The following is a 14876-nucleotide window of genomic DNA, read 5'->3' as shown; positions in this document are numbered from 1 at the left end:
AAGAGTGCAGTGGTGGCTTACTGCATCCTTCGCCTCTCGGGTTCAAGTTATTCTCCTGCCTCAGCATCCCAAGTAGCTGGGGTTACAGGCATGTGCCACCACACCCGGCTTATTCTGTATTTTTGGTAGAGACAGGGTTTCCCCATGTTGGCCAGGCTGGTCTCGAACTCCTGACCTCAGGTGACCAACCCGCCTCGGCCTCCCAAAGTGCTGGGATTACAGGTGTGAGCCACTGTGCCTGGCCATAAAGGTAGGCTTATAAGGAATACTTTACAGTAAAATTTACCTCACTTAAGGGTACTGATGCATTTTGATGAATGAAGACTCTTATTACCCATCACAATCATGATATAGGACATTTCCATCGTACCCATTTAGAAAGTTCCTGAGTTCCTTGTGTTTGCAGCCAGGTGCCTTCTCCCACCTTAGCCTCTTGCAACCACTATCTGATTCTGTCTCTATTGGAAAACTTGGATGCTTTTAAAATGAAATTTCACATTCATATTTACAGTCACAATTCTCAAGAGTCTCATTTAGATGCTCTGTGGCAACTGAAGCAATTATTGGCCTTTGCTCACAAACACAACTCACTCATTTCTCCCTTTTCTCCTGCTTTTTCATCGTTTCTTCCACCCAGGGCTGGTGCCCAGGTGGGATGACTGAAAGGTGAGGAAGCCCTTAGAGCATTTGCCAATGGGAGCCATTCATTTGACTTTAAAAGTACTGAGAATTTAGAGGCATTCTTTTAAATGCATTATTTAAAAAGGTAACACATTAAGGACTTTGCTGCATCTTTTGATTGGCTTTCCTCTAGGAAGTAGTGACCGAGGTTTCCACTTTCCTCCAAGAGGAAGAGACAGAATTTTTGGCAAATAGGTCAATGCTGGGAACATCCTGACTGGCTGAGTATTGGGAAAGAAAGGCAGTTGGAGGGATATTTGGGTTCCTGGGAGGGCGTGGGTGGTGTCCAGGAGGCTATGGGAGTCAGAATCACACTTGCAAAGGAGAAGACCCTTATGGGACAAGTAAAATCAGTGTAGTTTCTTGGGCGGGGCAAAGGCATCCTGATGAGGATGCTAGGGGTCAAATGTGTGGCTGGGCTCTGCCCCAATCAGGAATCAGACAGACAGGACTAAAGTGGAACAGAGGGGTAGCAGCAAGACACAAGACAAGGTCCTTGAGCTTCTTGGAGCAAGTGGGGGAAGCAGATAATTTCAGGTGCAAAGTGCCTTGAATAAACAGGACGAAAGAGAGCCAGTGGGGGAGAAATGGCCTGGTGTGGTCAGGGCAGGCCTCCATGAGACCTGAATGAAGAGGGGGCATTCCAGACAAAGGGAACAGTGATCACAGAGGCCCAGCTAAGGGTCTTATAGAAGAGCACAGAGGAACCAGCTAAGGGTCTTAGAGAAGAGCTGCCTCGTAAAGCTGAGCAACAATAACCAGGGAACGGTGGGCATGGGCCCTGATAGCCAAGGCAGGTCTTGGCTTTTTAAGCCATAGAATTGGATTTTAGGAGGGATGGGCCCGCCGACAAAGCCAACAAAGTTTTAAGCTGAAGATCGCTATCTTATTTATTCTTTAAAAAGACCTCTGGCCTTTCTGCGAAGCTCTATCCTTAGCTTTGTCTTGTTAGTATTTTGATTAACGAATGAGGGCACGAACAGCCAGCTGACCAACCGCGCGCGCAGTCGAGCGTCGGTTCATTGCCTTGGGAGGGACCCACTGGAGGCCCCGCCCCCGAGGCCCTACGGGCGTGGCCTCTGCCCCGAGTCCCGCCCCCCAGCCGTCCGGAACAGCTCGCTCGCCGCGGGAGGTCGTGAAGCCTGGGGCAGTATTTGCCGCCCATGGCCGCCGCGCTGCTCGCACGGGCCTCTGGCCCTGTCCGCAGAGGTGAGTGCGCTCGGGCTCCGCACGGCGGGGCTGCGGCCCGCGCCTGGCCCAGCGGGCGGAGGTCCTGGTGGCCAGCTCTATCCGAGCCGCTGGCAGGCGGAGTCCCGCTCCGGGAGCGTTCACGGCCTTTGCCCCAGTTCTGCCGCTCCTCGCGCCGGACCAGCCCGGCCCTTTGGGCGTCCCCGGTTCCTGCGCAGACCCCTAGCCCCCCGATTGACCCCAGCCGCCAGCCCAATTCTCAGGGCTGCATCCATATCTCCCTCCCCTCATTTCACCCGCACTAGAGGTTCAGGGTGCGCCCTTCCGGAGCCAGGCCTGGGATTGAACCAGACCCGCATCTGTGACCTTGGGCGAGACAGCCCCTCTCAGCCTCAGTTGGCCCTTGTGTAAAATGCCCACAGAGAATATCAGAGTTGTTGGAAGGATTAAATCACAGGGTATGTAAAGTACTTCATGCCTGGCGTCTAACAGGTGCTCCACAAATGCTCGTTCTTGCTGGTTGATACAGTACCTTTCCCATCTTACATGTCTCCAGCTGTAGCAGCCGTGACACATATAGCCAGAGCTTCCTTTGCCTGGCCTGAATTACAAGATGAACGCTACTGAGAACTGTGTTAAGTGCTAGTTAGGCTTTCTTTAATCTTTGCACTCCCAGGAGCGGAATACTATTTTCCTCCACTTGTTATAGAAACGAAGGCTCAGTGACGTTTAAAACCCTTGCCTAAGGTCACAGAGCTGAGGTCTTATTACTATTGGTATTATACTGAGGACTGAAGGATGTCGTGTATGGAAATGTCTAGTGAGTATACTAAGCATTCAGTTAGTAGGGGGTTTTCAGTGGCAGCCATGGACATTTTGGGCTGACAGTTCTTTGTTGTGGGGGCTGTCCTCTGCCCTGTAGGATGTTCAGCAGGGATCCCGGACCCCTATCCACTGGGTCCCAATAGCATTCCCCTCCTCTAGGTGAGACTACTAAAACTGGCTCCAGACATTGCCAGATGTCCCTTGGAGGGCAAAATCCTCCCTGGTGGAGAACCACTGAGTTAGTGGGTCACTAGGATTCTTTGACCCTGCCTCCTTCCACTCACTTCTGCCCTTGCTGGCAGCTCTCTGTCCTAGGGCCTGGCGGCAGTTACACACCATCTACCAGTCTGTGGAACTGCCTGAGACACACCAGATGTTGCTCCAGACATGCCGGGACTTTGCAGAGAAGGAGTTGTTTCCCATTGCAGCTCAGGTGGATAAGGAGCATCTCTTCCCGGCTGCTCAGGTGAGAATGCAACCTCAGCAGCCCATGATGGCGGTCTGCCTCTGCTCCTGGATGAGTGGTGACAGGGACAGCGGCACTTGGACTCCGGTAGAGGAACCCCAAAGCAGGGCCTGGAACCCAGAAAATGCTCTGGAAGTTTCCCTTGTCCAGCCTGTGGCCAGTAGCCAGTACTTAACTTCTGGAACAATAGTAATATGTGGTGGATGGTCAGTTGCTTGCTGTGTGCCAGCCACTGTGCTCATTCTAATAGTGCTTTTAGGGTGCTTGGCATGCGCTAGCCTCTGTTCTTGAGATGGGTTATCCCATCTGTTCCTCACAACAGTCCTGTGAGGTGAAGGTACTATTCTTATTTAATAATGTTTTTGAGACGGAGTTGCACTCTTTTGGCTCAGGCTGGAGTGCAGTGGTGCGACCTCGCCTCACTGCAGCCTCCGCCTCCTGAGTTCAGGTGATTCTAATGCCTCAGCCTCCCAAGTAGCTGGGATTACAGGCGTGCACCACTATGCCCAGCTAATTTTGTATTTTTAGTAGAGATGGGGTTTCACCACGTTGGCCAGGCTGGTCTCAAACACCTGATCTAAGGTAGTCTGCCTGCCTCGGCCTCCCAAAGTGCTGGGATTACAGGTGTGAGACACCATGCCCAGCCAAAGGTACTATTATTATATACCCCATGGACTCAGACTGGTGAACAAGGTAAATAATGTACCCAAGGTCATGGAGCTCATCAGCTGCAGCCTGCTTGATTTGTTTTCTTTTTTATTTACTTATTATTTATTTATTTATTTTTAGATGGACTCTCGCTCTGTTGCTCAGGCTGGAGGGCAGTGACGCAATCTCGGCTCACTGCACCCTCTGCCAGGATTCTGAGTTCAAGTGATTCTCCTGCCTCAGCCCCCAGTAGCTGGGATTACCGGCGGCTGCCACCACACCCAGCTAGTTTTTGTACTTTTAGTAGAGACGGGGTTTCTCCATGTTGGCCAGGCTGCTCTTGAACTCCTGACCTTAGGTGATCTGCCTGCCTTGGCTTCCCAAAGTGCTGGGATTACAGGCGTGAGCCACCGCGCCCAGCCTGCTTGAACTGTTTTCTGCCCTGAGTTTCCCATGAGCGCACTCCCTCCCATGCCATTGTGTTCTCCCATTTGCATTCAGTCTGTCTGCAGCTACGCATTGGAGACGTTACTGCCGTACACTCTGACCTAGTAAGATATCCAGCACTTGGTGTAAACACTCAGTAGTAGATAGCTGTTTAGTTAATGTTTTGTGAAAAGTCAGACCTCTCTGGCCTCTTCTTGTCTGTTTTTATTTATTTTATTTTAATTTTAATTTATTTTTTATTTAAAATTTTTTTTGAGACAGTCTTGCTCTGTTGCCAGGCTGGAGTGCAGTGGCGCGTTCTTGGCTCACCGCAGCCTCCGCCTCCTGGGTTCAAGCAATTCTCCTGCCTCAGCCTCCTGAGTAGCATGCTGCCACGCCTGGCTAATTTTTTGTATTTCAGTAGAGATGGGGTTTCACCATGTTGCCCAGGCTAATCTCAAACTCCTGAGCTCAGGCAATCTGCCCGCCTCGGCCTCCCAAAGTGCTGGGATTACAGGTGTGAGCCACCGTGCCCGGCCTGAAAAATGAGTTTTAAAAGGGACTTAAAACATTGTTTTTATATGAGGAACCCACTAACTGTTTCCCAGATATGAAGGCAGTAGGTGCTGCAGGCTTGCTTTGTCTGTCACTGCTGGGAAAGGGGTCTTATACCCTTTCTTATGGTTTCTCTTGGAAGTCTGGAGACCACCAGGCTCAGCCTCGTCAGTGCTGCTGCCTCTTGTCAGGGTGCAGGTCCGGATTGCTGGGTCACAGACACTAGGAACCAAGAGTGACCATTGCAGGGGGCTCTAGGAGGCCACCCCTTGATATAGCTCTGAAGGTCAGGCCTCCCTCTGTAGAAAATACTAAAATATTGGGACTGGGGTGAGCCTGGCTGCTGTTAGTCAATTACCATCAATTTACACAGGTCAGAAACGACGGACAAACTCGAACGCATTTTTTTTTTTTTCCCTGGGCTGCTTTTCTTCTTTTCTTTTTTTTTTTGAGATGGAGTCTCACTCTGCCCCCCAGGCTGGAATGCAGTGGTATAATCTTGGCTCACTGCAGCCTCTGTCTCCTAGGTTCAAGCTATTCTCCTGCCTCAACCTCTCAGGTAGCTGGGACTATAGGCGCCCGCCACCACGCCCAGCTAATTTTTGTATTTTTAGTAGAGGCTGGGTTCCACCATGTTGGCCAGGCTGGTCTTGAACTCCTGACCTCAGGTGACCTGGCTGCCTCGGCCTCCCGAAGTGCTGGGATTACAGGCGTGAGCCACTGCTTAATTATATTTTGGGTTTCTTCTTTTTGCCTATCTTGTGTCTTCCATCTCCTGCCACCCCTTTTTCCTTCCCTCGGGCTGGTCTCCCTGTCTCTTTTTCAGGAGGCCGTTTAAGGAGTGCACATTACCACAGTTACTGCTTTTGTCCCCAGTTTTTTTTCTAGAATGTTGCTGTGACTGGCCACAGTATGTTGCCTGAAATCTAGAGATGAATTTCAGAGTGAGAAAGCCTGGGAAACAGCCCCTGTCACCGCTGATAAAATGGGGTGAGGTGACTGTGTCCAGGCTCTGGGATGGGGTGGAGAAGGCTGTGCTCTCATGTGCTGCCCCAGAGCGGCGCTCCTCTCTTTTGAAATTTGCTGTCTCAACACTGGAGTGGGAGTGAGCAGAACTGCCATGTCTTTCACAGACAAAGGTAGATGCTTTATTTTTTAAATTATTTTTTTGTGTGTGTGACGGCATCTCGCTCTGTCCCCAGGCTGGAGTACAGTGGTGCGATCTCGGTTCACTGCAGCCTCTGCCTCCCGGGTTCAAGCAATTTTCCTGCTTCAGCCTCCCAAGTAGCTGGGATTACAGGCACGCACCACCATACCCAGCTAATTTTTGTATTTTTAGTAGAGACGGGGTTTCACCATGTTGGCCAGGTTGGTCTCGAACTCTTGATTTTGTGATTCGCCCGCCTGGGCCTCCCAAAGTTCTAGGATTACAGGTGTGAGCCACCACGCCCGGCTGGTAGATGCTGTAAAAGAAAATGCTGATGGTGAGAAAGGAGGGAGGACAGGAGCTGGGTGAAAATTGAGGGTGATGGTATACGCTAGTGAGGTCCTTTGGGTGCGGGAATTGTGAATTCCTACAACTTTTGATTCTAGCTCGTTGAGAAGTGTTGCGTTAGCCAGAGGGAGGCGGTGCTATGTAGAAAGGAGGAGGCTGGGGTTCTGTCTTGCCTCCTGGTGGCCTAGACCTAGCCACTGATGCCACACACCCTTTCTGTGTGAATTCCCTCATTTGTAAGAGGAATACGGGGTCATCCTCACTTTGCTACCTGTCGGGATGTGTGACCAAGCATTTTAGGTGAGTATGAGGAACTGAATGCACCTAGGAGAGTTTCATCCTTTTACTCTCCTTCTGGGAATTTGGGTTCCCACTGTGTTTCTGGGGATGAGATGGAGTTACAAAGCGATTGGCTCATGCGCCATTTATTGCAGGGTTTTATACCAACAAGCTCTGGGGTGAAAAGGAGGGCATGTCTCTGTGTCCAGGGAGATCTGAAGGTTCTTGGAGGGTGGGGCGGCTTGAGCTCGTTTAGCCTCATTCTGTCTCGCTGGCAGGCTAGAGAAAGAGGCTTTTGGTGAGGTTCATGCGCAGGCCTGACCGTGAGTCTTGGACACCTGCATATTCATTTTTGTTTTGTTTTTGTTTTTTTGAGACAGGGCCTCACTGTCACCCAGGCTGGAGTGCAGTGACACAAGCACGGCTCACTGCAACCTCGACCTCCTGGGCTCAAGTGATCCTCATGCCTCAGCTCCTGCAGTAGCTGGGACCACAGGTGTCCACCACCATGCCTGGCTCATTTATTTTTATTTTTATTAATTTTTTGTGGAGATGGGGTCTCACCATGTTGGTGAAGCTGGTCTCAAACGCCTGGACTCAGGTGATCCTCCTACCTCTGTCTCCCAAAGTGGTGGGATTACAGGCCTGAGCTACCACACCCTTTTTAAAAATTTTTTTTAATTAAAAAATTTTCTTTTAAAAACAAGGGTGTCATCACCATGTTGGCCAGGCTGGATTTGAATGCCTGGGCTCAGGTGATTCTCCTGCCCCATCCTCCTCCTGAGTGGCTGCAGACCTGCGTATTTCTAGCACTTGGTACTCAGGTGATTCTCCTGCCCCATCCTCCTCCTGAGTGGCTGCAGACCTGCGTATTTCTAGCACTTGGTACTCAGGTGATTCTCCTGCCCCATCCTCCTCCTGAGTGGCTGCAGACCTGCGCATTTCTAGCACTTGGTAGAGGACTGTCCGGCAGCAGAGGTGTTCCTTAATAAAATAGTTTTTTTTTTTTTTTTTTTTTTTTTTTTTTTTTTTTTTTTTTTGAGGCAGAGTCTCGCTCTGTTGCCCAGGCTGGAGTGCACTGTGCGATCTCAGCTCACTGCAACGTCTGCCTCCCAGATTCAAGTGATTCCCCTGCCTCAGCCTCCCAAGTAGCTGGGATTATAGGCATCCACCACCACCCCCAGCTAATGTTTTGTATTTTTAGTAGAGACGGGGTTTTGCCATGTTGGCCAGGATGGTCTCGAACTCCTGACCTCAGGTGATCCACCCACCTCAGCTCCCAAAGTGCTGGGAATACAAGCGTGAGCCACCGTGCCTGGCAAAGTACTCTGAAGTGTGGGCTAGAAAAGTCTTCTGTTCAGAGGCCACGTTTGTACTGCCGCAGGTCTGCGTCTCCAGGTCCTCTTCTTAGTGAAATGCAGCAGAAAGCACTCTCTCCCTTGGACTTCCCCCTTCCCTAGTTGTTTCCTGCCTGCTGAAATGGTGCCTATTCTGAGCAGGCCCCCTTCTCCCCAGGTGTGTGGTGGCCACAGAATGATCTTCTTGTTAGTAATTCTCAAAATGATACCTCCCTGGTAGCTCTGAGTTCCCATTTGTCACTGTGGATGAGTTTCCTATTGCTGCTGTAACAAATAACCACAAACCCTGTGGCTTAAAGCAATACAGATATATTCTCTGACAGTTCAAGACCAGCCTGGGCAACATAGCAAGACCCCATCTCTATCAAAAATAAAATGGAAAAAACAAAACAAAATCATGGCAGCCACTTGATGATAAATGCCGTTCACCAGTTACTCAACCTGAGTCAGGAATCCAGTGTGGGTCCCACAGTGCTAAATCAAGGCATTGGCAGGACTGAGTTCCTTCTGGAGGCTCTGGGGTAATCCGCTCCTGTCTTTTCCAGTTCTAGAGGCTGCCTGCATTCCTTCCTGCCAGAGTTCCTGGCTCTGCTTCCGTCGTCACCTCTCCTTCTCTGAGTCTGTGTCTGTCTTTCCCTTACAAAGACGCTGTGATGACACTGGGCTACTCTGATCATCCAGAATAACCCTCACATCTCCAGATGCTTCACTTACGTGCAGAAAGTCCCTGTTGCCACGGAAGGGAACATACTCACGGGGCCTGGGATTGGGATGGGGACATCTTGAGGGGTTGCTGTCATGCTGCCTTCCACACACTGGCCGTCTCCTTCCCAGCTTCTCTGCCCTCTGACTGCAGCACAGCGTCTGCCTGGGGGCCACAGAGCTTGATGTGCACTTGCGGGGGTCATAGCTCAAGCCTCTCAGCATACACGTTTATGCCCCACATGTGGTACGCGTGGGAGACTCAGAGATGAGGATGGCCTGCCCCGTGCTTAGAGTCTCACAGGCGAGTTTCCTATGGGGACAGTTCAAGGAGGAATCAAGCAGTTTTACAGAGGGACACACGGATTGTCACGGAAGTGCCGCAGGCTCCTAGGTGCCCCCTCTTTTCCATATGTTATTATCAAAGTAAGAACCAGGCTTGGTGTGGTGGTTCGTGCCTCTAATAGCATGAGGGAGGCTGAGGCAGGAGGATCACTTAAGCCAGGATTTCGATACCAGCTTGGGCAACATAGTGAGACCCTGTCTCTAAAAAACAATAATTTTTTTTTTTTTTTTTTGAGATGGTCTCGCTGTGTCACCCAGGCTGGAGTGCAGTGGCGTGCTCTCAGCTCACTGCAACCTCTTCCTCCCAGGTTCAAGCAATTCTCCTGCCTCAGCCTCCTGAGTAGCTGGGATTACAGGCGCCTGCCACGACGCCTGGCTAATTTTTATATTTTTTGTAGAGACATGGTTTTCACCACGTTGGCCAGGCTGTTCTCGAACTCCTGGCTTCAAATGATCTACCCATCTTGGCTTTCCAAAGTGCTGAGATTCTTTGGGAGGCTGAGGCAGGTGAATCACCTGAGGTCAGGAGTTCGAGAACAGCCTGGCTAACGTGGTGAAACCCAGTCTCGACCAAAAATATAAAAACTAGCCGGGCGTGGTGGCGGGCGCCTGTAATCCCAGCTACTTGGGAGGCTGAGGCAGGAGAATTGCTTGAATCCAGGAGGTGGAGGTTGCAGTGAGCTGAGAGCACGCCACTGCACTCCAGCCTGGGTGACAAAGCGAGACTGTCTCAAAAAAAAAAAAAAAAGAAAACAAAACAAAACAAGGTGCTGGGATTACAGGTGTAATCCACCGCGCTCAGTCCTAAAAAAAAAAAAAAGGAACTTGGCAGCCACTTGATGATAAATGCTGTCCACTAATAACTCAGCCTGAGCCAGGTGCTGAGCTCTGCGTTTCATGTATATTATCTCAGTCAGGCCTCCGAATAGTCCTCTGAGATGAGTACCGTTTTGGGGAAGAAGAAGGTAAAACTTTTATATTCACAGGAGTAACATTCATTGTAGAAAAACAAGAACATATTAGCAAACCTTCTTATTTATGTAAGTCACTGTAGTATAAGAACATGGTTGAGGCCAGGTGTGGTGGCTCACACCTATAATCCCAGCACTTTGGGAGGCCAAGGTGGGTGGATCACGAGGTCAGGAGTTCAAGACCAGCCTGGCCAAGATAGTGAAAACCTGTGTCTACTAAAAATACAAAAATTAGCTGGGCATGGTGCTGGGCGTCTGTAATCCCAGCTACTCAGGAGGCTGAGGCAGAGAATTGCTTGAACCTGGGAGGAAGAGGTTGCAGTGAGCTGAGATCACACCATTGCACTCCAGCCTGGGCAACAGAGCGAGACTCTGTCACAAAAATAAAATAAAAAATAAAATAAAATAAAATAAAATAACATGGTTGCAGGAGTGAAATTGTATAAAAGGGCTGGTGAAAAGCAACGGTTCCCCTCCCTGTCCCCGTCCCTCTCCCTGCTCTCCCAGAGGTAAGTGGTTTTACTTGTTCCTTTTTGAAGTTAGGTAGACTCTGTTGTGGCCCACATTTCCCATATTACTCACCTGAGAGTAATAATACTATTTTGTTTTTGGTAGAGATGGGGTCTTGCTATGTTGCGCAGACTGGTCTGGAACTCCTGGCCTCAAGCAATCCCCTCACCTTGGCCTCCCAAAGTGCTGGGATTACAGGTGTGATCACTGTTCTTGGCCCGCTCTTAATATTGTTATTCCTCATAATTCAGAGTCCCAAGCTCTTAGCGTTCATCCATTCTCTCACTGGCCTTGGGCATGTAGCAGTGAGCAAGAGTCCACACAGTCTCTGCCCTCGTGGTGAGGGCAAAAAACCTTAATCCAGAGAGGCACGTTCATCCCTGAGAAATTCCAGTCACAGAGGTGCTGCAGGAGAGGGACTGAAGGATTTGACTCAGCAAGGCTGGGGGTGGCAGTCCAAAGCAGTGAGGCCTGAGCTGCGATCAGAAGGAGAGGAGGGGCGATAGCCAGCTGATGGATAGGAGGCGGCATGTGCAGAGGCCCTGTGGTAGGGAGGGTGTGTGTGTGTGGATGTGCACAGGGGACTGGATGAAGGTCAGTGTGGCTTACGCTGTCCTGCTCCTTACCTCTGAGTTCCCTGAAAGCATCCTGTGCCTTCTGCCTGCTCGCTGCTGTGGCTGTGGACGGAGTGGGGAACAGGCGTCAGGTGGGGGCAGGACAGCTTGAATGAGTAGTGCCGTCATACAGACCTCAGTGGAAATGGGTCTTCAGCGTCTGGACTTGGGGATCCCCTGTGGGTGGCTGGGGTCACATGGCCTGAATTTCTGCAGGCACTGCCTCGGGGGCAGGAGGGTTTGGGCTTGGGGAGGGTGGACTCACCCCCAGCAGCTGCCCATGCCATGCTGTCCTTCCCTGTGCCCAGGTGAAGAAGATGGGCGGGCTCGGGCTTCTGGCCATGGACGTGCCCGAGGAGCTTGGCGGTGCCGGCCTGGATTACCTGGCCTACGCCATCGCCATGGAGGAGATCAGCCGCGGCTGCGCCTCCACTGGAGTCATCATGAGTGTCAACAACGTGAGCCCCCCCGCCCCAGGCCCCTGGGACACATGGGTGGAGGGAGGCTCCTGTGAGCGGGCAGACTCTGGCCTCGGCTCCCAGGCCTGATCTCTCTGGAGACGTCACAGGCCTTGGTCCTACTGGCTAGGCCCTGGAGAGAACAGGCCCTGAGGTGCAGCCCGCAGGCGGGCAGGATGCACCTGGGCCTGGGGCCTCCGACCGCTCCCTGCTGTCCCCCTAGTCTCTCTACCTGGGGCCCATCTTGAAGTTTGGCTCCAAGGAGCAGAAGCAGAAGTGGGTCACGCCTTTCACCAGTGGTGACAAAATTGGCTGCTTTGCCCTCAGCGAACCAGGTACCTGCTCTGTCCTCTCACCCTGTCCTTAGGGTGACAGGCCCAGAGGGGTAGGAGAGGAAGGTGCTGGGCCAACTGCCCACTGCTTCAGAGGCCAGAGGGGAGGCTCCCCGTGTGGTTGGTGGGGTGAGCACTGTTGCCACCACGGCGCTGGGAGGAAAATTGCCTTCGGGGTCCCCTGGTTTAAGACGCCCAACTCCTGCACACCCCCTTTGCCCTCTGGGCCCGTCACTGAGAGCTTTGGGACCCTCATCTTTGGAGCCCGAGTCATAGGGTTTCCTGCCCACCAGCAGAGGGTGTGGAGCGAGTGAGGCTGGTGCCCTCAGGTTGTGTGGGGTGGGGCCTGCGCTGAGCCCTGAGTCTGTGGGCAGGAAACGGTAGCGATGCAGGAGCCGCATCCACCACCGCCCGGGCCGAGGGCGACTCGTGGGTCCTGAATGGCACCAAAGCCTGGATCACCAATGCCTGGGAGGCCTCGGCTGCTGTGGTCTTTGCCAGCACAGACAGAGGCCTGCAAAACAAGGTGGGCATCCCAGAGAGGGGTTCAGCCAGATCCTGGGCTGCCGTCATTTCAGTTCCTAGAGCCTTCTCTCCTTGGCCTGACTGGGCCTATTTTTGCTCTAGGGCAAGTGGGCTGTCCCTGTCCCTCCCCAGCTGCCACTGAAGTCTGCACCTTCCCCAGAAGCTGGCAGAGGGTGTCAGGGCTTGAGTTTCCGAGGGAGGTTGGGAGGGGACCGGGTTGGTGTTGGATGTGCTGGTGTGAGCGTGTGCTGGTGTGAGGGTGTGGCTGAGGGGCAGCTCTGAGAAAACCACCCGCCCCTCCGTTCAGGGCATCAGTGCCTTCCTGGTCCCCATGCCAACGCCGGGGCTCACGTTGGGGAAGAAGGAAGACAAGCTGGGCATCCGGGGCTCATCCACGGCCAACCTCATCTTTGAGGACTGTCGCATCCCCAAGGACAGCATCCTGGGGGAGCCCGGGATGGGCTTCAAGATAGCCATGGTGAGCCCGGCAGTGGGGGTGGCACCTTGGGGCCAGGCTCGCCCCCCAGCTGGCGGGCCACTGACCAGGGCAGTTCCCACAGCAAACCCTGGACATGGGCCGCATCGGCATCGCCTCCCAGGCCCTGGGCATTGCCCAGACTGCTCTCGATTGTGCTGTGAACTACGCTGAGAATCGCATGGCCTTCGGGGCGCCCCTCACCAAGCTCCAGGTCATCCAGGTAATGGCAGCTTTAGGAACTGGGCCTAGAGGCTGGACAGCGGCCAGGAAGTGTGGCCTCCTGACGGCTCTCCGTCCTCCTTCCCCTCCCTCCTGTCCCTGGAGGGGCAGCTGCTGACCTGTGGTGTGGGGTGGGGCTGTTGCAGTTCAAGTTGGCAGACATGGCCCTGGCCCTGGAGAGTGCCCGGCTGCTGACCTGGCGTGCTGCCATGCTGAAGGATAACAAGAAGCCTTTCATCAAGGTGCCCACAGGGGTCCCCGAGCCATGGCCCAGAATGTGGTGGGCCCAGGGACAGGGGAGAGGTTGGGGCGGGTCTCTGCCCCTCGGCCCCGTGGGTTAGAGGTGTGGGCCTGGGGTTTACTGCCCCATGGGGAGGTTCTACAGGCCTCCCCTGCGGAGGTGCTGTGAGCAGGGGTTGGGGGGGTCCCCTCAAGGGAAGGCTCTGACTGTACCCCCATGTGTAGGAGGCAGCCATGGCCAAGCTGGCCGCCTCGGAGGCTGCGACCGCCATCAGCCACCAGGTGAGTGTCCGCGGTGAGCCCTGAGGGGGCCAGCTGCCCCTTCTCCAGCTTTCCCCACGCCAGGTTCTTCTCCCTCCTGAGCCCCTGTTCTTGTCTCAGGCCATCCAGATCCTGGGTGGCATGGGCTATGTGACAGAGATGCCAGCAGAACGGCACTACCGCGATGCCCGTATCACTGAGATCTACGAGGGCACCAGCGAAATCCAGCGGCTGGTGATCGCTGGGCACCTGCTCAGGAGCTACCGGAGCTGAGCCCGTGGCGGGCTGCCCGAGGACTGCGGGAAGGCGTGGGAGCCAGGGCCTCCACCCTGACCCCGGCTCAGAGACTGGGCGGCCCTGCGGGGGCTCCCTGGGGCCCCGGTCCCCTGGACTGGCCGATGGGCTCAGTGCTGCCACCCGGATCAGACCGCAAGGGAATGAGGCCCTCCGACCACTGGCAGCTCCGCCTCTGGGCCTTTCTGCCTCCTCACCACTGTGCCTCATGTTCCTCACCTGAGTGGCCCTGGCCTCCTGGGGGCGGGGTTGTGGTGGGAGCTGAGTGACACTCAGGGACACTTCAGTTGTGCTCCCGGGGGCCCTGGTGCCCCGGCATGAGGACCCAGTGGGACAGGCCCTTGGTGGGGTCTGTCTTTTCCTTGAGGTCAGAGGTCAGGAGCAGGGCTGGGGTCAGAATGACGAGGCCCAGGGTCCTGGTGTTGGGCAGGCGGTGGGGCTGGGCCATGGAGCTGGCCCGGAGGCCCCTCAGCTCTTCGTAAAGTCTGATGAAGGCAGGGGTGGTGATTCATGTCTTGTGACTGACCGTGGGTAATAAACACACCTGTCCCCCAGTCTGTGTCCTCACCTCTCCGGGGTGCTCTGGGGAGGGGTGGTGGTCTCTTGTCTGCACAGAGGCCCACTCTCTGACAGCCTCACCCTATGAGTGTTGGGGGTTTTGGGGAGGGGCCTGGCCACCTGGGAGGTTCCTGAGTTCCAGCAGGAGTCCAGGTTGGCCAAGGAGGCAGTTCAGGAATAGGAACTGGGTCCTGCAGGCCTCAGGGAGTGACCCCTAGGCAGGGAGGGTGGGCCAGGCAGGGCCAGTGGGCTAGAAGGGGTTCTCTAGGCAGGACCAGCCTCCAGGCAGGAGGAAGGAAGGCCCCAGATTGCCAGAGTCAGGGAGCAAAGCTGTGGAGACCCCGAGCCCCAGGTAGGAGAACATAGAACCTTGAAAAGCAACCATCTGCTCACTAGCGCGCCGAGGGTAGCCCTGGCCAGCCAGTGCAGGGGCTTGCCCTGGTCCTGG

General features: G+C 53.8%; 1 protein-coding gene across 2 annotated transcripts; it reads left to right on the top strand.

Moving 5' to 3' along the window:
- The first annotated feature begins 1733 nt into the window (after positions 1-1733).
- On the top strand, positions 1734-14424 carry ACADS (acyl-CoA dehydrogenase short chain). Of its 2 annotated transcripts, none has more exons than XM_030939735.1 (10): positions 1734-1890; positions 2997-3160; positions 11372-11521; positions 11745-11856; positions 12439-12578; positions 12686-12856; positions 12939-13076; positions 13222-13317; positions 13541-13597; positions 13697-14424. In XM_030939735.1, the coding sequence occupies exons 1-10, from the start codon at positions 1845-1847 to the stop codon at positions 13847-13849; spliced, it is 1227 nt and encodes a 408-aa protein (XP_030795595.1). In that variant the 5' UTR covers positions 1734-1844; the 3' UTR covers positions 13850-14424. The 2 variants fall into 2 exon arrangements, with proteins under 2 accessions (XP_030795595.1, XP_030795593.1); XM_030939733.1 differs by lacking the exon at positions 12439-12578 and adding an exon at positions 12228-12379.
- Positions 14425-14876: the final 452 nt, after the last annotated feature.

This window comes from Rhinopithecus roxellana, chromosome 10 (assembly GCF_007565055.1).
Source record: "Rhinopithecus roxellana isolate Shanxi Qingling chromosome 10, ASM756505v1, whole genome shotgun sequence".
In the NCBI taxonomy this organism is placed as follows: domain Eukaryota; kingdom Metazoa; phylum Chordata; class Mammalia; order Primates; family Cercopithecidae; genus Rhinopithecus; species Rhinopithecus roxellana.
This window is presented reverse-complemented; position numbering and strand designations above follow the sequence as displayed.

Bases quoted from the DNA above. Each gene is read 5' to 3' on its own strand.
- ACADS (XM_030939733.1), top strand. From the start codon at position 1,845: ATGGCCGCCGCGCTGCTCGCACGGGCCTCTGGCCCTGTCCGCAGAG. The intron at 11,522-11,744 runs GTGAGCCCCCCC...CTGTCCCCCTAG, and splicing joins TCATCATGAGTGTCAACAAC to TCTCTCTACCTGGGGCCCAT. The intron at 11,857-12,227 runs GTACCTGCTCTG...GTCTGTGGGCAG, and splicing joins CTTTGCCCTCAGCGAACCAG to GAAACGGTAGCGATGCAGGA.